The sequence below is a fragment of the Pseudorasbora parva genome, chromosome 13 (assembly GCF_024679245.1).
Source record: "Pseudorasbora parva isolate DD20220531a chromosome 13, ASM2467924v1, whole genome shotgun sequence".
Classification (NCBI taxonomy): Eukaryota; Metazoa; Chordata; class Actinopteri; order Cypriniformes; family Gobionidae; genus Pseudorasbora; species Pseudorasbora parva.
This window is the reverse complement of record NC_090184.1, coordinates 35703582-35729413: the sequence shown is the minus strand read 5'-3', so window position 1 is coordinate 35729413 and position 25832 is coordinate 35703582. Positions and strand designations below refer to the sequence as shown.

At 39.6% G+C, this 25832-nt stretch overlaps 1 protein-coding gene across 9 annotated transcripts in view; it reads right to left on the bottom strand.

The window, feature by feature from the left end:
- The window catches only part of cep350 (centrosomal protein 350), a 44470-nt gene that overhangs the window by 1332 nt on the left and 17306 nt on the right, over nucleotides 1–25832 (bottom strand). For 4 of the 9 annotated variants that reach the window (XM_067414152.1, XM_067414157.1, XM_067414153.1 and 1 more), the window contains exons 13-37: nucleotides 24765–25660; nucleotides 24072–24222; nucleotides 23706–23851; nucleotides 23311–23482; nucleotides 20119–20372; nucleotides 19829–19998; nucleotides 19625–19735; nucleotides 19281–19421; nucleotides 18575–18708; nucleotides 18125–18232; nucleotides 17852–18018; nucleotides 17554–17756; nucleotides 17154–17341; nucleotides 15267–15354; nucleotides 14969–15115; nucleotides 12873–13030; nucleotides 8154–8276; nucleotides 5794–6029; nucleotides 4749–4936; nucleotides 4058–4205; nucleotides 3369–3529; nucleotides 3050–3186; nucleotides 2892–2974; nucleotides 797–2775; nucleotides 21–494 (exon numbers count right to left, since the gene is read on the bottom strand). In XM_067414152.1, coding sequence (XP_067270253.1) covers nucleotides 21–494; nucleotides 797–2775; nucleotides 2892–2974; nucleotides 3050–3186; nucleotides 3369–3529; nucleotides 4058–4205; nucleotides 4749–4936; nucleotides 5794–6029; nucleotides 8154–8276; nucleotides 12873–13030; nucleotides 14969–15115; nucleotides 15267–15354; nucleotides 17154–17341; nucleotides 17554–17756; nucleotides 17852–18018; nucleotides 18125–18232; nucleotides 18575–18708; nucleotides 19281–19421; nucleotides 19625–19735; nucleotides 19829–19998; nucleotides 20119–20372; nucleotides 23311–23482; nucleotides 23706–23851; nucleotides 24072–24222; nucleotides 24765–25660 — 6763 coding nt within the window. The remainder of the gene's footprint in view (nucleotides 1–20; nucleotides 495–796; nucleotides 2776–2891; nucleotides 2975–3049; nucleotides 3187–3368; nucleotides 3530–4057; nucleotides 4206–4748; nucleotides 4937–5793; nucleotides 6030–8153; nucleotides 8277–12872; nucleotides 13031–14968; nucleotides 15116–15266; nucleotides 15355–17153; nucleotides 17342–17553; nucleotides 17757–17851; nucleotides 18019–18124; nucleotides 18233–18574; nucleotides 18709–19280; nucleotides 19422–19624; nucleotides 19736–19828; nucleotides 19999–20118; nucleotides 20373–23310; nucleotides 23483–23705; nucleotides 23852–24071; nucleotides 24223–24764; nucleotides 25661–25832) is intronic. The other 5 variants (XM_067414156.1, XM_067414161.1, XM_067414158.1 and 2 more) reach the window with 4 other exon arrangements.

Genomic DNA, 25832 nt, shown 5'->3' with positions numbered 1-25832 from the left:
GTTAGCATCTTAATTCCTACCAGTCTGTAGCTTCGTTGACATTGAGCCTCCAGGTCAGTGGCTTTGGCATCTGCTTCCAGGAAACTATTAGAGGGTTGAGGTTTGGGCACTGCAGTTAGACTTGGTCGACCATGACCCAGTTTGCAGCTTTTCCAGATCTCCTGAGTAGCAGCGATGACTAGTTTCTCCACCTCCTGGACAGTGTGAGGAACAACCATGGCAGGCTCCTCTTGTTGCTTCATCTGAACAGGAAGTTCAGGCCTGGGTGGCGTTTTTACCTGTTCCCCTCCACCCACACTCAAGGAGCTAGAAATCCCATCTTGCTGCTGTTGACGTTTTTGCTTTTGCTGCAGTTTCCGTGAACTGAGACCAAAGTCCTCATCGAACCAGTCCTGCTCGTCACCAAGGACATCGAAGAGCTCACGGCTGAGCTCCAGCTCTGCCAGACGTTTTGTTAACTCTTCCTGTCCACTTGTACCCAGGACAGGGCTCTCCTGTTGAAGAGGCATAGTTAACATTTATAAAGATCACCTTTTTACAACTTTCATCAAGAGAATATCTGATTTAACGTTACATGCTCCATTTAAACTTTGCAAAACACTGAGGCCTAAAAAATAAGGTTCCAAGGTAACATCAGTCCCTGGATGACTGTCAATTCAGCTGGAAATGTTATCAGTTTGTTGGGTAAATCATTCACTTGTTTTCAATAACTTCAAAGACTGTTTTTTAACTGGTTTCTCATTTCATCAAGTTCCATGGGATCTTAAGATTAATTAAAATAGTCAAAGTCACTTACAGGTCTGTTGCAGTGCTCTGGAGATGAAAGTTCTTCCTGATCTTCATCAAAGAAGGTGCGGAAACTGTCCGTCTTTGTTTTGGATGCAGATCTACTCTGAGACTTGAAGTTGTTGCTTCTAAGTCCATCATCTTCATTGATGAAGTCTCTTTTAAACTGATTAGCAGCTGATAACTTCCCCTCTTTGTCCTTCTTGATCTTCTGAAATTGCTTCACCGCATCACTTAAGAAGTTTTCCACAAGTTTATCTGCGAGGGTAGTCAAAGCTCTTTTGTTATTCAAGTCTTCTTTATTGTCTAGACTGGCCTCCTCGATTGAGATGTCAGTAGATTTCTGAACACCATCAACTCTGGATTTCTCACCCTCAGCCAAAAGGTCCAAAATAACTGCTGTTGGTTCCTCTTCCTGCTTTTGGTTTTGGGATGTCCCTTTATCCAAATTATTGAGCGATGGAACGACTTCAACAGATGCATCCTTGAATTTGAGAATGATGTCCCCATCTCCGTTAGTCACAGTGTGCAGACCTGTGTCGCCGTCATTAATGATATTGCAGTCAATATCGTTAAAATCCAGGTTATGCTGAGATTTAAAAAAGGTGCTTTGCCCAGTGGAAAGCTGTTTGATGTTGAGTTCCAATGGCTTTTCACGCTCATCCAAGGGCTCTCTGGAATCAGGATGCAAATCTAGGTCAGATTTTTCTCCTTTCGTTTTGTTTAGCAGATTTATGTGCTCCAACTGCTTATCTGAGCTTTTGTTTTTTCTGTTAGGCTGGTCATCACATGAAGAATCTTCATCTTCTGTGTCTGCACTGGCCTCAAACTTCTCTGGAAGACGAGAGATCTTGTCCGGTGGGGCAAATAAACCATGTTTTTCCCTACACTCGAAGTACACCACCCCATCATACGTTCCATTGTTACTTCCCTCAGGGTTATCCAGTTCAACCCCTGCCCAGAATCCATTAGCAAAGTTAGTTTGTCCCTTGAATCGCAGTGTCCCTGGTTGTATGTTACTCACCAGAACCCGGTCTCCGATGCAGAAGCTTGGCAATTCGTCCTTTATCGGCAATATTGGCATTTGGGGCTGTGGTGAAGTTGGACATTTTGAAGGGCTGGTGATGTCTTTAGAGCCTTTGCTAAGCCTATTCAGGTCTGCATGACTTTCATTTTGGAAGCTGCCATTAGTACTTCCTGATCGGACACTTAATTCTTCTTCAATTTCCTCTTCACTACTATACATTGGAGACTTAAAAGATTTTTCTTTAGGCTCTGGGGCAGAAGGTGATGTAGGCTTTGATTCATAGTTATCCTCCTTGAATGATGACCCAATTGAAGACTCAAAGTCATCGTTGTAGCCATCCTGTGAATCTTTCATCTTTGGTGAATCCTCCCTCTTGGACAACAAGAATTCAGGGGTATAAGAACGATCTATGACTGAAGGAGTCTTTTCAGCTGAAGGGTAGTCTATATCATTTGATTTTGCCACAGGAGATATGTTTGAGTCAGCAAATCTCATACTCTCTCCAGCTTCTGCATAATCTTGAAATGCTGGCTTGTCATCGGCATCCTTCTCAGACAATCTTTCCTCTTCAAATTTGGAGTTCACATCCTTTAGAGATGGCACCTGAAACCCAAGATCCAGATTAAGCAGAGGGTGAGAGTGCTGGTCAGATTGGTCATTCTCAGACCCCTCTGTCTTTGCATATTCCAGTTCCTCCATAACACCAGACTTGTGGCTATAGACTATGCTCTCATCTCCTGAAAGGAGGTCACTGGCTTTTGGCCTGGCAGAATGTTCTTTGATTGCTGGGACATCTTCTAACTGGTGGCTTGAATACTCTGGACTATGCAATATCCTCAAAACATCCATATGTTCTGGACTTCCCATAATTGGGGTTGGAGTGACTGTAGGAGGATCTTCATCTGAGGAAATTTCATCATGTTCTGATGAATACTTATGAAGTCCTGACGGTGTAGCATCATCTGCAAACAAAACCAGGCACAACACACAATTATAACATTATGTATACTTTTATTTTGTTTCAAAAAAATGTTCTCAATTTCAGCATTTATGTGCTTTAGTCAAAAACAAAGCACACCTTTTTCTGCTGATGCATCCGTGGGTACAGTCTCTGATTTCTCAGATTCTGTGACAATCTTCCAGTTCTTGCTAGTCTCTGGCCTGTGAAAATAAACATGCATCAATAATTATGTACAAAAAAACAAAACAAATGAAGAGTGAAATGTAAAGGCTGACCTCTGGAGCGGAGGGGGTTTTATCCGAGGCTTTTCCGTGGCCGACGTGGGAGTTTTTATCTGGGGTTTGGTAGCTGGAGTACTGTCAGGTTCTTTACTCAACTCAGCCTTGGTCTTTTGAATGAAGTCATTATATGACTGCGTCATAGGAAGAGACAGTCAAAAAAAATTCACGTACAGCAATATGTGTTTTATAGTACATAAAATTATAGTATAGCCCAATTATTATATCGCAAAATTGCAAGAAAAGTGATTTATTTTAAAGAAACAGCATAAGGTTCCACAGAAATAAGTGAATATGGAAGGTGCTGGTTGCTGACCTCCAACTGTTTCAGTAGACTCGCCTCCTGAGCTTTCAGTCGCTCTTTTTGCCTCTTCTTCTGCTCTTTCTTTAGCTGGTACACCACTGATTTGCGCTTGCGGAGCTCGTCCTTGAGGGCACGAATGCGACTCTCAATATCACTCTGATCAGATGTGGTCTCTAAGGTAGGAGAACAAAAAAAGATTACACACACCATCAGCTAAGAAATATGAAGAATAGCCTTGTGGCAATAAATATTTTATAGTCTCTATAAAGAGTAGAAGTGGCTAGATGGACAATGTTTGAACTATATGAGAAGGACTGTCCCTTTCACACAGATAATCAGTATAGGGCAGGTAGACTCATCTGCGCTTCTATAACATGACTAAGCATTTTGAGGCAGAGAAGTGCACACACAGAGCTAAACATCAAGCATTATATTTTGCTGGCACGGCCTGTCTACACATCTCCAATTTAGTAAAGATGTAACGGGTAAAACGGAGCAAGTTAAATTAAACCTAAAACTTACTGGGCCTTAATGACTTATGATAACTATGATTTGAAATGTATATAAAACAAGGAAAAAGAAATACCAAGAATTACCAGTAAATAAGAAGAGATTAAGAGAGTCAAATGCTACATCAAACTGTATTCTAAAAACAGGCCTTGACTGGATAGAGTGAATGCTGGAGGAAGCAACGATCTTACCGGATGGAGTGGCCGAATGAGGGTCAGCGTTATGGGACTCACTGGTCTTGGAGTGCACCTGCATCGTGCCGCTTCCGCTGGTGCCAGTGCCAGGCCGGCTACTGTCTGAATGATGAAGAGAGCTGAGACTGGCTTTCCGTGGAGGAGACTGCAACACACACAGGAAGAGGGATCCAAGGTCAGGACATGTAAATCACACTCATCAAAGAGAGCTATAATCAACCCTGTGCAATGTCACAACACATTAAAAACAACTTGGGCTTGTAAGATGCAAACAATTTTGCAAATTCCAATGCTCAATATTCAATTACAGCTCTATTAAATTTCACATATAAACAAAAGATGCAGAATACGTTTGACTTCCTGTCCAAATGTTCCAATACACTTGACAGCCACATTATTGAACTGCTCTAAAGCACGTACACAGATGTTTAGGCAAAAATAGACAACATATTCCTTGACAAAGATGTGTGAGGCTCAATCAAATGACAGAACGATGATTTACTTTCTCACAGGACTGAGATGTAATCTAACCAAAGGAACAAAATAAATATTCAATTACAGTATTTTGTATTCACTCAGGTAACAGCTGAGCACTCTAAATAGACAATGTCACAAAATAGGGGTCAAATATTAGTTTTAGTTTTTTTTTTAAACAAAATTGTATTTGCTGTGCAGGTTCCATTTTCACCTGTTTGCTTTCTGTGGCGTTAAACTCAGGTGAATAGAGTGTATCAGGGGCAGGGCTGCATCCCGGCTGAGGAGAGTGGAGCTCAGAGACAGGCCGGTCTGAGGAAGAAAGCTGCTCAGGAACAGACAAATCAGTGTGCACACTGGATACAGACAGTGCCGGGGAGTCATCATCTTCACTGACTGCATCTGTGAAAACGTGGATAACGATAAACAAGATGTAACAGGTCAATTCTTCGCTTACACACAAATCTTCAAAACAAGTGAACATTAAGCACAGTAAACATAACAGTGTTTACAGGGTCAAAAGGAGCACATTTATAAATCAATGATCCACAAGAGGTTGTGCTGAACAGTGATTTTACCCCCAATAACAGGATGTCGTCAAGCACAAGGTAAAGTGGAGTTCCTAAAACCCCCTTAAACGTGATATTAAAACTGTAACAAAACTTCTTGTAACTTCTAACAGTATAAATTGTAGAAAATAATACTTAACCATTTGTCATGCAAATGTACACGCTTACACTATAATGCAAAAGTTTGGAATAGGAGACATTTTTACATGTCAAATAAAATTGGCTCACAAAGGCTGCATTTATTTGATAAAAAATATACTAAAACAGTGATTTTATGTAATATTACTTTAAAATAACTGCTTTCAATTTGTATTATTTTTTCTCAAATTTGATTACTCCAGTCACATGATTTTTTTAGAAATCATAATATGCTGAGTTGATGCTCAAGAAACATTTCTTATTATCAATATTGAAAAAAATATATTTTTGGTCAGGATTCTTTGATGAATAGAGAGAACAGAATTTATTTGAAATGGAAATCTTTTTACATTATAAATGTCTTTGCTTTCACTTTTGATTATTTTAATATGTCATTGTTGAATACAGGTATCTTATCAAGCAGTAAAACAAATCTTACTGACTTAAAAGTTCTGAATGGTAGTGTATATGGAGTACAAATGATGTATGGTCACTGATATTAATATATTTTTTATCACTCCCTTTCCTTCACTGTCTTTTCACACTCTTCACCTTGTTCTGTAGCACTCTCTTGTCCACCACTGGTTTTACTGTGCTCAGTTTCCTGGCTGCGCTGCAGCAGTGGTGTTCTGTTGCGTGGCTGCTGCTGTTTTTCCCAAGCCGCCAGAGCTTGTTTCTCCATGCGGCGCACTTCGGCCTCCTCTGCATCCAACCGCTGCCTCCACTCGAGAAGTTCCTCTGCATGTCTGCGCCTCTGCATCAACTGCTGCTCCCTTTTAGTGAGAAACCTACAGGACAGAGAGAAAGAGAGACAAAAGAGAGACAGAAAAGGTAGAAGAGAAAACAAGATTGTGTAAAGCAAAGTGACACAATCTGGAGACACACCACCACAAAAGCAGGCAAAGCAGACATACAAATAATGCCACGACTCACCCACCTTCTTCAAACACCAGTTTTAGTCTCTTTTCCAAAGGATTTGCAAACAAACAAACCCAGTTACACACACATTCACACTCCAAAACATGCTTCCCAAAACAGGCACGCCTCCGATCGGAGACCTGCATTCATTTTAATGGGGGGTGGTGGTGGTGGTGATGCTGTACCTTTAAAATCCTTGGAGTAAAACTCATGCACCCGGTACAGCTCATATGTGAAACACTGAGACGACCACCACACAAATAGAAACACACAGGTTCCACCAGGGTTTGACAAAGTGTTACGCTTTTGTCTCTGTAAGAGTAATCCTGCAAAGGAATTGTTTTGAGTGTGAATCTCAACTGAATTCCTGCTATTTTTTATAGTAAATCTTCAAATACGGTGTGCATTTTTTTTTTAATAATTAGCATTTCCCATGCTATATTGAATATTAAAGTATATTTATAGTTTTTAGCAAGCTGCAGCAGGTAAAAACTCTGCTTCACTGAAGGCAGGTTTTTTTTTCATAAAAAAAAAAAAAAAAAAGTCCTCCATGCATCATGACTTTGGACTGGGAGATCAAACCCGCCTGCCTTTTTCATTGAGGTTTAAGATAATTAAAAACATGTTAGAGAAAAACAGATGGCTTTATCTAAAAGCAATCGTCTTGCCTCGTGAATACAACGGCCATCTTCATCTAACCATAAATTCTATTACGTTGCCTCAGTCATATATACTCATTAGCTCATCGCGGGCTACACTTATTTAATCAGGGGCTGGAGTTAAGATTTACTGTGGCCATTGGGTAGATGAAGAAGTCCTAAACTAGCATTATTCAGAAGCATACAATATATCAGTCTGCCCGGCCTGTCTGAAAAGAGATATTCCTTCTGGTCTCCACTCACCACGATACCAACTTCAAGAACTGATTTAACAGAGATGCTTTTTCATGGGCGAAGCTCACAAAAGTCATCTAGGCTGTATTTCACCTCAAAATCAGAAAAAATAAAATAATAATAATAATAATAATGAAGCCTATTTTTAGGATAATCAACATTATTTGCATTGTGATTTTCATGACAATTAAGCGAATAATTCACCCCCCCAATTATTTATTTAACGCAATATTTATAAATTAAATGTCAAAAGATATTTAGTATACATATGGAAGTATGCATAAAATTTCTTAATATTCTTAAGTCTTAATATTAAATAAAATAAAAAAAACTATATTTGTTTTGCTATTATAGTAATGAGAATCTAATGACATCAAAACTATTTAAATGAAGCAAAATATAAAAATTAAATGAAAACCATCTTGATGCATTACAGCAATATGTTCTTAACTGTCATGAAAATGTTGCAAAAAATGTTAGCGGTCATAAAACAGGCTTCATGTATGCAAAACATTTTTTATAGTTTTCCATTTGAATTTGAGGTGAAATTAACATTGACACATTTTCGTGAAATTCTCCATATATAAATTACATTTATATATTAGTACAAGACAGACTAGCAACAAGGCAAATACTGGATTTGACAGGATCACAACACAGAGACAAAAACAAAGGACCCCAGAAATCACTCATTCAACCCACCATGATTTAAACAAGTCTGATCTTTGGCTTTGGGATAGACGGTAGTCTGTATCTGATCAACAAATAAAGACCTGAAAACCAATCATGAAGGATTTTGGTAAAACATTGAATCATTAGAAATAATGATTGAATCATTAGAAAATCAGATAAAAAACTATGATTAGTATTAAACTTGGTTTAGCCAACGAATCAGCTTATTTCACCATGGTGTAGCTGGTTCATTTTCATCCATCCATTCATCACTGCATTCCTTTATTCCGCTTTTACCCCCACCAAACATTCCCCCACCCGCCCAGCTGTGGCAGTGGATGAACAAAAGCATGCTCCATGGGAAATAAGTGCTGAGAGAGGGGAGGATGGAGGGGCGGTAAAAGAGAGGAGGATTGTGGGTAACTGTACCTGACCAACTGGCTGTAGATAAAGAGCTGGAATTTGGGATGAAGTTTTGGGAGACAGACAGATAGAGAAGCCCAGTGATGAGCCGTAAAGACAGAGAAGAAATAATGGACAGGAGAACAGTGTCTAAAAGCAAAGGAAGAAAGAGAGGAGAGGATAGTCAAATATCAAGAAGTTGAGAGAACGAAACAATAAATAGAAGAGAGACAGACATGAGAGAAAAACAGATATGGGGGGAGGGAGTGGGAGGGTGAGAGAGAGAGAGAGAGAGAGAGAGAGAGAGAGAGAGAGAGAGAGAGAGAGAGAGAGAGAGAGAGAGAGAGAGAGTAAACATATGTAATGTATCCTTATTTTCCTCTTACTAATGTGCAACAAACAAACCAACCCTATTAGCAACTGTTAAAAGTTAACTACATGCTGCTGCAAATCCTTACACTACTACTGAGTGTCCTACATAAAAATCAAGAAAATGATCAAAGATACTGCTTTAAAGGTGCCCTAGAATGAAAAATGTAATTAAACTTGCCATAGTAAAATAATAAGAGTTCAGTACATGGACATCACATACTGTGAGTCTCAAACATCATTGCCTCCTACTTCTTATGTAACTCTCGTGAATCCAAAACTCCACGGAATAAAAAGTGATTCTCAACATAAACCCAAACCGTGACGCAAGCATTGGGGATCATTTATATGCACGCCAACAACATTTGCATCTGTCCAAATATTTTAAAGGGGGGGTGAAATGCTGTTTCATGCATACTGAGCTGTTTACACTGTAAAAGACTTGGATTCCCATCCTAAACATAGACAAAGTTTCAAAAACTAATGTTGGACTTTTGATGGAGTATTTCTGTGTCAAAAATACTCCTTCCGGTTTCTCACAACTTTCGGAGAGATTTTTTCAAGTATGGGTCGGCTTGACGTCGACAGAGCGGAAGGTCCTTGTATGGGCAGTACGGGCTCTTCTCCCGGAAGACCAGAGCGAGAGCAAATGCACGGCGCTCATAAACACTGCTCTCACTGCTGTCTCGGGACTTCACTAAATCAACAACGTCACCAAGGAAGTGTGTTTTTGATGGAGCGGTGACTATAAAGGTTCACAATCGTGCTTTAGAAGCAGGTGGTGAGTAAAACTGCTTCAAATGTCTATGTTGTTGGCTATCGTCGCGTGAGTAAAACATCAGTAAACAACACGATCGTATAGTTAATTTCTCAATGAAGCATGCGATGTAACTTATGGCGCGTGTTTAAATACATTTGTTTTGCTGACCACTATAGGTATCTGTAAAACCTCTAAACCTATCTCTAAACCTAGGTGACGTTCACACAAAGCACATTCAAATGCGCTACTACATTGTTTTTCTATGTAACACTATAACACAGTCTGACGTGCAAAACCGTTTTGCTTGCGATTGCTAAGGTTTAATCGCATACAATAGTCCATAAACCAAATCATGTCCTCACAATCCACAAGTAAACAAACGCAAATGTTGACAAGCCACTAAATACAGTATATACCACAGAGACGGACGTCCTGATGTTGCTGCTTATCCTGTTCAATTTATTTTAGCCCCCGGATCCGATTCTGGATCATATATGTATTAGTTGAATCTGATTGATAGCCATTGTTTATTAGGGTAACGTTTTCTTTTCCACGCTTGACGATGTCAGCTTTCAGAAGCTCTCGTGCTCTAGCTGCGCGCTCGTCATTCTTTATCCCCGCCCAAACGATACGCCTCCAGGCGCTCGTTTTTTTCCGGCAAGACTCGGTACAGCCTATAGTTCTTTTATAAATATAATAAAACTAAAGACTTTTCGGAGATATGAAGGATGCAATACTACTCTATAGGTACTCAAGATTGACATGAGATTGACTGAAACTCAGTGTGTCCCCCCCCCAGCAGAACACAGACCGACTAAATGACACTAAGTAAAACATCTCAAATGGAGATTGATAAAATGCAGTTTACTTGTTTATTGGTGTTTTCAGATCATCCATGCGTGCGAGAGAGAGAGCGCGTGCATATGGTTGCCAGATTGGACATGTTTAGGTAAAAACCAGAGAGTATACAGGTTTCTTTTCACAGAAAAGCTCTGTTTGGGGGATTTAATTAGTTTAATTAACCGCACGAACGCCAGCACTTTCTCGCGCACAGATGATCTGAAAACACCAAATAAACAAGTAAGCAGCATTTTATCAATCTCCATTTGAGATGTTTTACTTAAAGTGACATTTAGTCGGTCTGTGTTCTGTCAAAGCGGTGAGGACTGACGAGCTGATCAGCTGAGAGCTGCTGAAATAAGCCAATCAGAGCTGAGCTCAACATTAATAGTCATGACTCTTCCAAATAAGGCAAAAACAGACCATTACATCCTAGGGACAATTTATAGGGTTGTATGTAAATGGACCTGTAAAACTGTACCTGGACATTTTTTACCCTTAAATAAGCCACATACCCTCTATGTAGATATCAGAGAACATTTTAACATTTTGTTTCAACTCATTCTAGGGCACCTTTAAAAAAACATGTACGAGTAAGATGAAAGGTCTTGGTAATTACAACCTTTCCTGGAAAAAAAAAAAGATTTGCTCCAACCAGCAGTCTAGGTAATCTCACAAAATTCTTCAATTGACAAATAAAATCCTCAATTCTCAATACTGTGACTGAAAAAAAACACACACAAAAAAAAACAATGTAAAAAGGCGTGTTTGTGTGCATGTTAAAAATATTTAATGAGAATAAATTCAAAGCAGTCCAAATACTATACTGTATATTTACAAGTATTTACAGTGACATATAGAAAGTGTGGAATTATAAACTGTTATTTAAATAAGTACAATTGTGAGGTATACTTGTAAATATACATAACGGTAGCATGAATTCATTTATGCTGACCATATAAAGTGTTTATAGGGATGAATACTAAATAATTAAAGCTGGAAGTTATACAAAAGGGGAGATCATGCTATTAGGGCGAGAAAAAATTAGAGCTATAATCGCAACACAGCAAATAATTAGTTAAATCAGACAAGCGTAAAATCCCCTTCTCTCTGTGTACCAATTTTATTCACCGGAAGAAAATATTAAAAAGGGGGTGGGGGGGTATTGAAACATTCAGTTTCAGTCAATCTCATGTCAATCTTGAGTACCTATAGAGTAGTATTGCATCCTTCATTTCTCCGAAAAGTCTTTAGTTTTATTATATTTATAAAAGAAAGATAGGCTGTACAGAGTCTTTCCGGAAAAAAAAACGAGCGGCTGGAGGCGTATCATGTGGGCGGAGCTAAAGAATGACAAGCGCACACAAAGCGGTGACGTCCTCAAGCGTGGAGAAGAAAACGCTACCCTAAATCAGATTCAACTAATACAGATATGATCCAGAATCAGATCCGAAGGCTGAAATAAACTGAACGGGAAGCAACAACATCTGGACGTCCGTCTCTGGGGTATGTACTGTATTTAGTGGCCTGTCAACATTTGTGTGTTTACTCGCAGTCTATGAGGACACGATTTGGTTTATGGACTATTGTATGCGACTAAACCTTAGCAGTAGCAAGCAAAACGGTTTTGCACGTCAGACTAGTGTAACGTTATACAGAACAACAATGGAGTAACGTTAGCGCATTTGAATGACGAAGCATGCTTTGTGAGAACGCTAGGTTTATGTTTGGGTGGTTTTACAATAAACAAACTGACACCTATAGTGGTCAGCTAAACAAATGTATTTAAACACACACCATAGATCGCATGCTCTATTGATAAATTAACCAACGTTATACACGGTGACCGTGGAGATCGACTTTTGCGACGCGACTGAAGCGTGATGTTGTGCCGCTTCCCGTCATTTCTGCGTTCAAATGCAAATACGACCAAATACTCGAAAAAAACTCTCCGAAACTTGTGAGAAACCGGAAGGAGTATTTTTAAAACAGAAATACTCCATCAAACGTCCAACTTAGTTTTTGAAACTTTGTCTATGTTTAGGATGGGAATTCAAGTCTTTAACAGTGTAAAAAGCTCAGTATGCATGAAACAGCATTTCACCCCCCCTTTAACTATGTAAACAATGGGACGATCCTCACCAGTTGCCAAGATAAAATGTTAAACAAGAACCTGATGTCAAAGCTTGAGTGGCTGAACATGGGAGAATGAGATCACGTACAATGGACAAAGAATTTAGAGAACGTGGAGCTTTTGAAATGCATTTGTGAAACCTCATTACCAGCTGACTGTTTCAGAAATTTGGCTGCCAGAATGTACTTCCTGTTTACTAGTGGCATAAGGAAGCTGCTCTCTATTTTAGACGTGAAAGATTCCTCCATTCATTAAGGGAGAGGGGTGTTTTCCTACACAGAGCACACTTCTGTTCAAACCAAACACTGTACACACAAAAATAAACAAACACTTTAAAATGTCACACAGTCAGCAAGCTGTAGACAAACCTCAAGAAAATTAATACATGTTATTAGTAGTATTAGCCAGTTGGAAATTACAAGAAATCGCTCGAGCACACCAAACATACATTGTTTGTTTGGCCTTCTTGGAAGACGTTTGCACTGTAAAACGTATGCATCTTTAAAGTTTCATTAAAGTTTAATTAATATAATCAAATGGATTAAAGGTTTAGATTTTCTTCTTGGCAAACCGTATCATTTAAGAGGACAGATGGAGGATAAGGTGGAAGGATAGAAAGAAACATGCATGAGGTTTTATTTACTTCTCGTCCATGTGAGAGCGCATCTTTTTCAATTTCTGCATGATGCTGCTGGTTTCACTGCCCGACACAGACATGGGGGAGGGACTACGGGTCTCTGCGTCTGTCACTATCACACTGGGCGGAGCCGACTCCTCTGCTACACCTGATACAGGTGACTCCTGCAGAGGTTTAATGAAACAGTTAGAGAAATGTAAATTGTGTCTTTATTCAGAAGAATTTAAAGGTGCCCTAGAATGAAAAATTGAAATAACCTTGCCATGGCGAAATAATAAGAGTTCAGTACATGGACATACTGTGAGTCTCAAATATCATTGGCTCCTACTTCTTATGTTCAAAACTCCACAGAAAAAAAAATGCTTCTGAATATAAACCCAAACCGTGACGCAAGCGTTGGGAATCCTTTATATGCACGCCCCCAACATTTGCATCTGTCCAAACATGTTCATTGTCAGGCGGAAATAGAGCCAATCATCAGGTAAACAAGCTGCTTGCATGGACACACTTCATGTTCCAGGCTGTTCAGGAGACCTGAGGACTTTTCTGCCCTTTCCACATATAAAAAATGTCAACAGTCATGGTTGATGTTTATAATCCGATACCACAACAATTTAATCCAAGATCATTCGCTTGTTCGGCCCATTTCAAGCAAGTGTCGCTCAGCGTCTTAAACTGAAGAAAGTGGCAACTATATTTCCTGCAAGCAGCAAGTAGCGATTTTATCCACTTATTGATTGTTCAAACAATTTCTGATTAAATTGAAAGTTTCTTAGAGAGACAGCATTGTCTAGATGATGCAAGATGCTAGTACAGTAACAATATAACAGTTAGGAAACACCAAGTACCATACCAAACTAAATAGTGTGTCTAATGACAAAGGGTAATATTATTTTGTATTACAAAATATAACCGTAGACACTTTGCTTAGATCGTTCACTCGATCCTTCTAGCAAACGTCACCTTTTCCACCATATTGGTGAGTTAAAACGATAGTCATTTGACAAGGCAATTCATTTTGTAAAAATATAAGTTATATATTTATATTTTTGAGAACTGAAGTATGGTGTTTCCTATGATGTTTTTGCCTATTTGTATTTCAGATTAGGCTACATCACAGTCACTGCGTAACATTAGCCTACATTGTGACTAACGTTATATAAACATGCTAGCCTGGATGCCAGCCGAACTTAGCACCGCCCACAATTTTTTTAGGTCGGGCAGTTCGGTCTGGCCTCGATCCATAGAGGAGTAATTATCTCCAAACAGAAACTGTTCGGACCAATGAAATCATCATGGCGGGCTTTAGACGATGGACCACGGACAGATGATCAACAGTAACGTAATCATGCACGTCATCAAAAGGGCTTGGATTATATTTGTTTGAATCCTAAACGGAGAGATTGTTTGTATATGCATGCACCATCACAATTTCTCTCAGAAATGATCATATTGGGTAAGTACTCTATGTATCATTAAATTATTTTATTTGTTTACAACACTGGCAAAGATCGTGTATTCCAGCCTGATACCAGCGCGCGTGCAGACCTGGGTTGCCAAGTATTTTACATGCGTGCGAGAGAGAGCTCGCGTGCATATGGTTGCCAGATTGGACATGTTTAGTTAAAAACCGGAGAGTATACAGGTTTCTTTTCACAGAAAAGCTCTGTTTGGGGGATTTAATTACTGAAATTCTGGCAACTGCACAAACGCAAGCTCTCTCTCGCGCGTGGATGATCTGAAAACACCAAATAAACAAGTAAGCTGTTTTTTATCAATCTCCATTTGAGATGTTTTGCTTGCGGTGTTCTGTCAGGACGGTCAGGACTCACGAGCCGCTTTACTGAACTGCTGTGAGCTGCTGAAATAAGCCAATCAGAGCTGAGCTCAACATTAATATTCATGACTCTTCCAAATAAGGCAAAAATAGAGCATTACATCCTTGGGACAATTTATAGGGTTGTATGTAAATGGACCTGTAAAACAATTTTTGCCCTTAAATAAGCCACATACCCTCTATGTAGATATCAGAGAACATTTTAACATAGTTTCAACTCATTCTAGGGCACCTTTAAAAAAAAAAAATCTTTCAGAATACTGACCAGCTTTGCATCCTCTGCACTCTTCAGTCGCTCTTTGAGTTTTAGTGTTGTGTGTCTCATTCTCTCAATCTCCTCCTGCTGTTTAAGGAGAAGCTGTCTTTCTCTCCTCGCTGCTTTATTGGCCTCCTGTAGCCGTTTAATCTCTGCCTGTGGGACAAAAAAATACAGTAAAGTTTTAGCTTTTATTTCTGTGCTGTACACAAGGACTAGTATTTGATTACTTCAACAATTGGTGAATATTTATCTTGACATAAATTCAGTTGCAAATCTATCTTGATGATCTCATAATGTTTGTCACCTGTTCTTGCTGTAGCTTTAATATCAGGCCTCTCTGTTTCTTACGGAGAGGTGGCATCTTATCATCCTCGCCTTTATCTCTGAGACGCCTAGTGGAAAGGAAAGAAGATGAATAGCATGTCACTATAGTTCAGATGTATACTTGGTGGGGGGGTCAGTAATAATATACAATATTATTTTCTTCCCACCTATGCAGCCTTGGGTAAATGAAAAGTAATTTTCAGAGGCAATAAAGGTTGATGACATCTCAGAGACCAGAGCAATTATTAGGAAAGCAAATGGGGTCAATTTAACATCTGATAGTTTAAAACACCTTTTAAGAGCATGTGAGCAGTAGTATTTCCTCCAGAGCAGAGACCTTGCTGCACTGCAGATTTCGCTCCACTTGCCCAGTTTGCTCAGAGCCGCTAGCTTATCTCAGAACGCTCTTTGTGAAATTGTAAGGGAGTGTGGAAAAATGGAGTTAGCGAGATATACTAAAAGGTAATTTAGTTTTTTCTTTTGCTTATGGATAAAAAAAAAAAGAAAGTCTGAAATGCCTTTGCAGCTCTATGTTAATGAACATCATGACAAAGAAGCATTTAGATGTATATGTAAATATGTGCCACGCACATTCCTCTCAATAACAAAAAAAATACAATGAAAATAGCAATGATCTGGAGAAAACGGCAGTTAAAGAGTTAGTTCACCCAAAAATGAAATTGATGTCATTAATGACTCACCCTAATGTCGTTCCACACCCATTCATTCATTACATTTATATACACCCGTAATGATTATCTTACACCCATAAGACAAGATATTTTATATTTTAGTCCCAGAACATATGCAGTCTATGTCCACTTTACTGTCCATGTCCAGGAAGGGAATAAAAACATCATCAAAGTAGTCCATAATATGTGACATCAGTTGGTTGATTAGAATCTCTTGAAGCACCTAAAAAACATTTTGGTCCAAAAATATCAAAAACTATGATTTTATTCAGCATTGTCTTCTCTTCCGCGTTCTTCCAAAAAGATTCAAACGGGTTAAATCGATCAATGATTCGGGTCGCCAATGTCACATGATTTCAGCAGTTCAAATCGCGTCAAACCACCAAACTGCTGAAATCACGAGACATTGGCGACCCACAGCACTGATCGATTCACTGATTCATTAACTGTTTGAATCTTTTTGGAGAAACACGGAAGAGAGGACAATGATGAATAAATTCAGTTTTTGATATTTTTATGACCACAATGTATTTTCGATGCTTCAAGAGATTTTAATCAACCAACTGATGTCACATTTGGACTACTCTGATGATGTTTTTATTCCCTTTCTGGACATGGACAGTAAAGTGGACATAGACTGCATATGTTCTGGGACTAAAATATAAAATATCTTAAACTGTGTCCAATGATGAACAGCGGTCTTACGGGTGTGAAATGACATTAGGGTGAGTCATTAATGACATCAATTTCATTTTTGGGTGAACTAACCCTTTAAGAAGTGATGTGGATATGTTTGCCCGAGCTCTGCAATTTGCCACTATCCAGTCAAGTCACATCATGTTTATTTATAGCCTCATAAAATATTCCCTTAAAGCCACAAATATATCATAACTTATCTATATGCCTACTGTAATTGAGACATTTATTCAAGAAATTCATTATAAACAGAAAGATGTATAGTGCAGAGAAATTTAATGTTGGAGTGGGATTTAAGTGGACATCGTTTTACCAGTGAGCGGGAGAGTTACATGAGTGAAGCATTCGATTGGGCCGTGAGTGATTGAGCGGAGCACACTGGCATAGAGCGGAATATTGAGTGGAGCGTCACACTGCTCCACTCACATGTTGTGGACCTGATAGTAAAAGTCAACTCATAGCATGAATGTTTTTCCTGCCTCTTTTGGTGTTCCAGCCAGGCCAGTTCAGTTTTGGTCTTCTCTCTGAGGGCCTTCTGACGCAGACGCAACAGAGAACTCTGATGCTGAGCGCGAACTTCCTCCTCCTTCATGTACTGACGCACCAAGTCCATAGTGAACTTGGAGAAGCTGTCTTGGCCGCTTGAGAAGGGCATGCTATCATCCTGCTGTGCATGGTGATATGGAAACAGAGCAGGGGAAAAACACATAGGCTGAGTCACTTATCCATCACATACAGAGAGCTTCTTATCAACACACCAGGAAAACACAAACAAACTCCAACTATGACAACCAAACAAAAAGAAACACAACAGGCCCGTTCAAACTGAACAAAACTGGATTCAGAGACATGCGACAAGGAGAGCTGATAAGAAATTACCTTTGAGCTCACTCTAGGGCTGGTTCTGTCAGGGCTGTGGTCATCATCAGACTCGGGGCGAGGACTGGGCTTCCTGTCCAGTGATTCGCGACGGTGGGCCTCGGATGGTAAAAGAGAACGGAAAGATCTTTCCTCAATGTCATCCTCTGTCATCGAGTCATCAAACTTCACAGAGTACTCTGTGGCAATGGAGGCACTGTCTGCTAATTGGAAGAGTGGACAGGAAGTGGTCAAAACAACTCACATTTCCTCAGGACAGACTATTCACAAAGCTCGTCCTTAAAATTGTGAGCTTTACCTTTCTCTTCACGTGGGCTGCGAACACTGTCCGAGCAAAGGGAGTCATCGGCAGCAGTGTGAGCCTGGTCTTCCACTGAACTACTGCTCCTGTCTTTCCCTGCAGTCCACCTCTCCTTTTGATCAGAATGAGGTGGACTCAACTGGGTACTACTGCTGCCACCACCACTTATAAGGAGACAGAAAGAAGCATTTAAGGACTCTTACATGTTCTTACAAAACCATTAATTTGTGCTGTAAAAGAAAATCTGAAATGAAAAGTACACAGATTTACCTGATGGTGGGTCTCCTGGAAGGGATGGACTCGGAGAGGCTGTCTGGTGGCGTCTCGGCCTCTGACGGATTCTGATGTCTCTCAGGAGACCGCTCACTCTTCCAGCTACTGGAGAAGATCCAAAACAGCATCAGTACTGAAGTATAGATCGCAATCACTAATATGACAAATTTGAAAAAATCTTTCACTTTAGAAAATGCAAAGTGAAAGCATGGTTAAAAATGATCAAATGAAAATGCTGTCAAGATTTACTCATCTCCATATTGTTCCAAATACTCCGCCGTGGCTCATTTCTCATCTGCACTTTTGCATATTTAAACTTTCACATAAGATTCCACTTTTGGAACGATACAAGCAAGTTTAGAAATAGATTGTTTCTATTAAATAAAGAACCCCATCTGGATCATAAGCTGAAGCATGCATGGTACAGAAGGAAAAATTACGAGTTACCTGTCATTGTGGGGGTGTGGCTGGTGCCGTTTCAAACTGTGGTTGTGCGGTATCTGTTTCTCATGAAGGGTAGTAATAGAGGGTCCAGGAACACTCAGTGCTCCCGCAATCTGTGAACGAGCCAGCTCAGTCATCTACAGGGGGAGAGAGATGGTTAACTACACCTTTGGCCCTTCAAGCAGACTTTAAAAGAGAGTCGCAGTGCCTTAAGCGAGTATAGTTTACACTAAGAAGATAAGCATGTAATCTTGTTTCTAAGCAGATGTGCATATATGGGGGGTTTATTTCTAGCATACAAACACCCACGAGTGTGTTTTAGTAGGATTGAGAATCGTATTCAATTTAGTAAATCAATCCGAATTTCTATCCATTTTTATTTTAGTACTGTGTGTGTGTGTGTGTGTGTATATACATGCATACATACACACAAGCGTTATTTATTTATTAAACATATTCATTAATTTTTAAGTTATCTAACATTTATCATTTATATTCTATTTTATTTCACCAATAATTTAAGTTACCAATAATAACCCTGCTTTTATCTGTACTGTTTCTGTCCTGTTTATTCTTCTTAATAATCATAATTATTGGTAAATAAATGTAACAATTAAATAAGAGTTTCAGTGAGTCAATCCAGAATCATTTGAGATAGAATCACAATGCATCTGCGAATTGTTTTCCCGTACTCCATTATTTATCCCACCTCTTTAATGTGCCGTGCCGTTTCAGCTGTGTGGCGTGCAGCCTCAGCTTGCTGGTTGATCATCTTGTTTGTGGTCTCATGCAAACCTCCTAACACCTGCTGTTGAGACTGGAGCAAATTCTCCTGCAACTCTGCATGGGCCTGGAGTCAAACACAAGCATGTTACAAAATACGTCTGTGCATTGAAAAGATACAAATAATTTAACTAAAAGCTGCCATTTTTTTAACATGTAAAGTCTTTATCTAATGAAGTTATCATAGAAACAGCTTTTTATACTAAAACCAAATTCTGACCTGACCCTCAACAAAGGTCTCCCACTATTAACATAATGTGGTGTAAATACCCGTGCAGCTTTCTGTCTGCTTTCTTCCAGCTGCCGTTGTGTTTCGAGGGCTTCCTGCTCTGCCTTCATCCTCAGCAAGTACAGGTCACGTTCATGCCTTTGCTGCTGGGACTGCAGGAGTCAAAGGTTAAAGGTCACCCTCAAATACATGGCCACATGACCACAAAAGTTCAGATAATTGCTTTAGCAGGTGTAGAACTTCACCTTAAGAATCTGAGCAAGCGAGACAGTTTCTTGCTGAGCGAGAGACACGCCTCTCACTCTCTCCACATCACTGAGTTGTCGCACTGACTCCTCCACCGCATCCAGGTAACTGAGCTCGGCAGAAAGGCGTTGTTGCAGGACCCCAGGAGCAAACTGGAGCTCCGCTGAACCTGTGGACACATAGCCGATTGTGTGAATCAATTCAATCCCTGAACTAAAATTCTTAATTTTCAGAGGAGACCTCTTCAGCATTACAATTGCTTACTAAAATCTAGACAAAGTCTGTTTACCTGCAGTCCTGTGCTCTGTTTTCCCTGGGCTTTGAGTAAGGGGGGAGGGGTTGGATTTAGCCCTGGCAGCTGAAGAGGATGAGGAGGACGAACTGGGAACAGCTGTGTGAGGGGAGCCCGATCCTTGGGCAGATTCTCTGATTGGGATACTGTCACCTGGAGACAACCGGGAAGAACGAGAGCTGGCTGGAGAACCAGCGGCAGGACTCACACCAGGGCTTCGGGGAGATTTCTTTCCCTCAGAGCCAAAATGACTAATGAAACAAAACAGGGAGAGGAAAATAAATAAAAAATGTATAATTTATTGAGAATAATAAAAGTATTGCTTACACATCAATACATTTTAATAAATGTTTCTTATATTTTTAATACTTAAAGGGGTGGTAAAACATGATTTCACTTTTCTAACTTTAGCTAATGTGTAATGTTGCCGTTTGAGCATAAACAACATCTGCAAAGGTACAACGTTCAAAGTTTAAAGCAAAGGGAGATATTTGCTTTAAAGGGGTCATATAATGGTACATGCACTTTTACAAGTTTTACAATGATTGTATGGAAATGTGTGTTGGCAGTGCCTGTACACAACCATCCTATAATGATAAAAATCCATCCAATGTTTTTTTTTTTTTTAAATCTCCTTAAAGTTCTTTTCTTCTGTTCTTGGGTGTAATAATGAACACAGCAGTCATTTTGATGTTCCCAAATCCGAACTGCTTAAGACGCAGTGGCTGAGTTTTGTTTTTGTCAATGCTTTTATGTTTGTGCGAACCACGAAGCATTTCTCACCAGACTGCTTAACCAAGGGTCAGTATAAAGCAGGTTTTGCTAAGAAGCTGCTCCTGAATAAAGGATCTGTACAAGCTATTTATGTTTCTACTGCCTCTCCAGAAGAAGTGAGTGTAGTTTGAAACACTTGCACGCTTCACAATGAATGCGGCTAAAGTGGGTAACGTTAAATAACGGCATGTTTTCTATGTATGACGTTCTCAATATAATTCATAATCCCTCGTTTATAATGAACAACGTGTTATGGTTATTGTGTTATTAAAAACTGTTAAACATGGATGTGGTAACACTACACTAAGCTTTATTATGCAGATGGTTTTTAACAGTGTCTGTTAGGTCAAAAGAAAATTGTGCTGTAACAGTTATTACAATGCATAGATAACGTTACGCATCACTGACAAACTGACATTAACAGAAAAAAAAAGTTTTTATTGGCATTAGCTGTAACATCAATCTGTCAATGAACTAACGTATATACAACAGTAAAATCACAGCATTCGTATCTCACTACGATAATGTTACCCTGCCAGTACATACGGTACAAAGAAAGATCAAAGTGACATTACATTAACCCATTCAGAAACGTCCTGTTTAGCCTTAATTGTCGAAATTCGTTGGAGCTGTCATCACGTCCCGGGTTCGACTCCCGGGTCCGGGTCCGACTGCAGAAAAAAAACCAAGTCGGCCAATGCTCAAAAACGTCCCGGCAGCCGATCGCTGGCTTGTTGTGTCCCTGGCTTTAAAGGTTAACATCTTGAGCTGAATTGTGCACAGCACTACAATGACCACCAAAATCTCCTATAGTCCAATAACATTAAACAATAAAGATTTTGTGCTACTATGGATGGAAATTATGTGAGAGAAGTGTGTTGATGATGGGAGAAGTAACTTAAATTAATCCAGCTGCTGGTAAACCCATCCAGAGACCACATCTCTGGAGGATACGGCCTAAATGCTGAAAAGACAGGAAGGCATGAGGGGAATCTGACTCACAGGCTTTAACAAATGCCACAGGGAGGTTCGAATGTCACACCACAGGGAAATATCTGCTTGGCAATGAGCCTGACCTGCAGCGCAGATAACTGACTGAACAAAAGAGCAAGTGTGTGCCTGCACATTGCCTCCCGCCTCGTTTTCAGAAGGGCTACAGCTGGCCGAACACTTCTACCCTACACCTGACATTTAGCAGGACTAATATTGACACTGGCTCCACTGGGCTCTAATAATTATGATAAACAGAAACAGCAAGGATATTGCATTTAAAGATATTTCCGGTCTGTGCTCAAAATGCCCAAGTTCATGTCCGGTAACTCGCAGAATGACTGGAGCAGTAAATGAATAAAACAGACTCCAACTCTACCAACTTTTATTCAAACTCTGTATCTCTGTAAAGTATACATTTTATATCAGTGCCAGCTGAGCCACAGGAAATCCCTAAAGGTCCTGATATACTCAATACTCAGAGCAAAATCGAAAAATGAATTAGTGTGATTAATTTCTAACATAATCTGGCCAAAACAAAGTTAATTTGGAGTTTCGGTAGTGTAAAAAAACTCAAAAAAGCAAACTTTTCCGAAAGCTGTGTGTGGCTAGTATAAACCTTCGAACTTCCACTGGTCCATGAAAATTACATAATAGGTGGCTGTGCTCTGGGGCGACTCCTTTGACGAGAAAATCTTCTCTGGTTAATTTTTTGGTGCGACTGGTGAGGTGAGGAACGTCAAACACACCAGAGAACTACTTTATAGGGGAAGTTGTAATTATAATTTTGTAGTTATAATATAACTGTGAAAACAACTGTTTTTTTCTGACCAATAAAGAGCTTTATAAACAAATGTCACTTGAATGGAGTGACGAATTGCAAAGCTGGTGCAAGCATGTCTTTTTAACTGCTCTTTTCTAATTTGTCATTTTTTTGTTATTGAGGGAGCAGCACACATTTGAATATTCATCTAAACATAAGCAAGGGCGGCATAAGAATGTTTGCAAATAGTATAATACTTCTTTTGACCACAGAGCTAAGAATGAAAACTTTGAAGTCAGAATATCCGGGACTATGTTTTTAAAGTAACTATTACAATCAAAATAGACAAATCTTGTTTTTTTAGTAGAATATTGCAGTATTTATTATAAATATATTTTTAAAAAATGTATTCATGTGCCAACATGATCTTTACAATCTTTGATCAAAATAAATTCCCCTCCCTCTTACAGTGAGATCTCTTTTCTGATGATGTGTTTACTGGTGTGAGGGTATCCACACCGATCCAATCAGTTCCCAACAGAAAAAATTCTGCCATATACATTTTCTCTTGTTCGATAAACCCGTTTCACTTGGATGCATGTTACAATACTGAAGAAAAGACTACCACAACTTCTGATCACGCTGACTTTAACAGGCCCTACCTATGGTTGGAGTGGACTGAGACGCCCCCCAGTGTGCTGTCTGTGTCCACGCTCCTGTGAGAGCTGCGACTAGATGCTTTCTCTGAGCCACTCTTCTTAAAACCCTCAGCAGGGAGATCAGAGACCGCAGAGGACGTGTTTCTTTGTCCCTCCAGCAGGCTTCTTTCTGAGGCTGTATGAATTTACACAGACATAAAATTAAGACTTTATTCATGATTAATGATGCAGAAATGTGTTCAAAACCAACATCAGTGAAAATGAGTCAGTACTCATTTTGTAAAGACTGGTTCTAAGTAGTACTTCTGAAATCCCTATAGGAATGTACACAGAGAACAAAAACAGATTTCAAACTGTATCACACTCAAGATCACATGATGTGGTCCTCTATATCTGACCTCTCTTGCTGCTTGAGCTGGCTGAGTGTGGCGAGGAAAGTGGTGTGAGAGCTGGTGAACGCTGAGATCTCTCTCCAGTTCGGTTACTGTATGCAGATCTCCCACTTAGCAACTCATCTAAAGGACTAAACCGACCGTGGCCATTGCTGTGGAGAGAAGGCATCAAATAATATATTAAACTTATGAACACACAGATATGGATAGTGCACCATACTATGAATCTATATGGAGCTCATGAAACAGGAGAAAGGTATGGTATGAAGAGCTACACTGCCCTCTGTAGGCTGATTACAAAAAAAAAAAAAATTCTTCATCCATTTATATATCAATTTGAATATACTGAGTATTAAAATAATTCTGTTTTACCTGAGCCCATTGGGACTTCTCTTTGATGCTGATTGGCAACTGCCACGCGAGGAAACAAAGTCATCCTCATAGACCATTCCATCCAATGAGCTGGCGCCAGACAGAACAGAGCGGAGAGCAGGAGAACTCTTACCTCCCCTCTCTTCAAATGCTACACAAACAAATATATGCAATGAAAAAATACACTACCATTCAAAAACTCAGGGGGCTGTAAGGTTTTACAGAATTGTTTAAAGAAATGAATACTGTTATTCAGCAAGATTGCATATTCAGTTGATCAAAAGTGACATTAAATATTAAGCAGCAAAACTGCCTTCAACGTCAGTAATAAGAAATGTTTATTAATTTATATAAATTAGTATATCAGAATGATTTTTGAAGGTTCATATGTCTGAATACTGGAGTAAGTTCTGCAAAAATTCAGCTTTGCCATCACAGGAATAAATTACATTCCAATGTATATTGAAATATAAAGCAGTTATTTTAAATTGTAATAATAATATTTCTCTTTTCTACGGGTTTTACTCTATTTTTGCCCAAACAAACGGCAACATTGTTAAGAACAACTTTTAATAATCTTAACTTTTTAAAAAGGTCAAATGTATTATATTTACATAATGTGACAGTCTTGTGTACACAATAATTCAAATGAGTTTAATGTTAACACATGTCAAATGTTTTAAAAGTTCTCACCTTTGCCATAACTCATGTTCTTTGTAAATATATTAATAACACTGTGCGGGCTTCCCTTGGCCAGTTCTTCCCACGGTCCATTGCTTCCTCCTTGTACCAGACTTGCCGAATTAAAGGGCAGGTGCTTCTCTGCCTCTTTCTGAAAGCGTGAAATTGGGTTCAAACTGTCTCCATTCAAATGAGTTGCACTGTATCCTGTGGTTCTCAGTCTGGATTTGGGCAGCTCTTGCAGGTCTTCGTCAGACATACTACCCTCACTCAGCAGAGGACCCTCGCTGATAGAACCTCCACTGGAGTCCAGCTCAGCTTCCTGAGCAACAGGCTTTGGAGGAGAAGGGGTCTTGCGTTTTTTTCTAGAAGGGAGGCTGGAGGCAGTAGGTGTTTGTTTGTTCCAAGTCTCCATCCTCTCCCTAAAGCTGTGCAGGTTGCCCACACCTGGTAGGGCCTCATCATAGGTGCTCTGACCGGCAGCAAGCAGTCTTTGAATCCTCTCAACCAAATCATCAGAATCTGCCTGATTCTCTCTGACTGGTGGACTGACAGGTTTAGCCCAGCGGTCATCAGCAGGGATTAAAAGACCTGTGCCTGTCTCCATGCTGCAACCGTAGTTTATTCCAGCACCAGCTAGTTTACGTGCCTCGCTCTCAATACGACTGGAGAGAGAGGCAGCGGTTGCCTTAAGAGCTTCAATACGGCTCATTTTGCGGCCTGTGGCTGAAGGCAACGACGCATGTGCAGTTCGGGACTCTCTGTTAGGTAGTGAAGGTTCTGGATCAAGTTCTAACAGCTGAGAGAAGATATGACCAGATGAGGGCGGCAAAGAGCTGCTGACCCTCAGAGCAGGACTACGCTGGTCGGATTGAAGCCAGGGTGACCCTGCAAATCCTAAATCATTCCTACAAAAACAATACAAAACAACAGATTATTGAAGTATAATGACTGCCACTAATGAAAAAAAAAAGATATGAAAAAACAAGGGGAAATGTATAAATATTTGAAAAATTATAAACTGCATGAAGAATATTATCATGTAATCTCACCAGAAGAATTCATTAGTTTAGAGTTAAG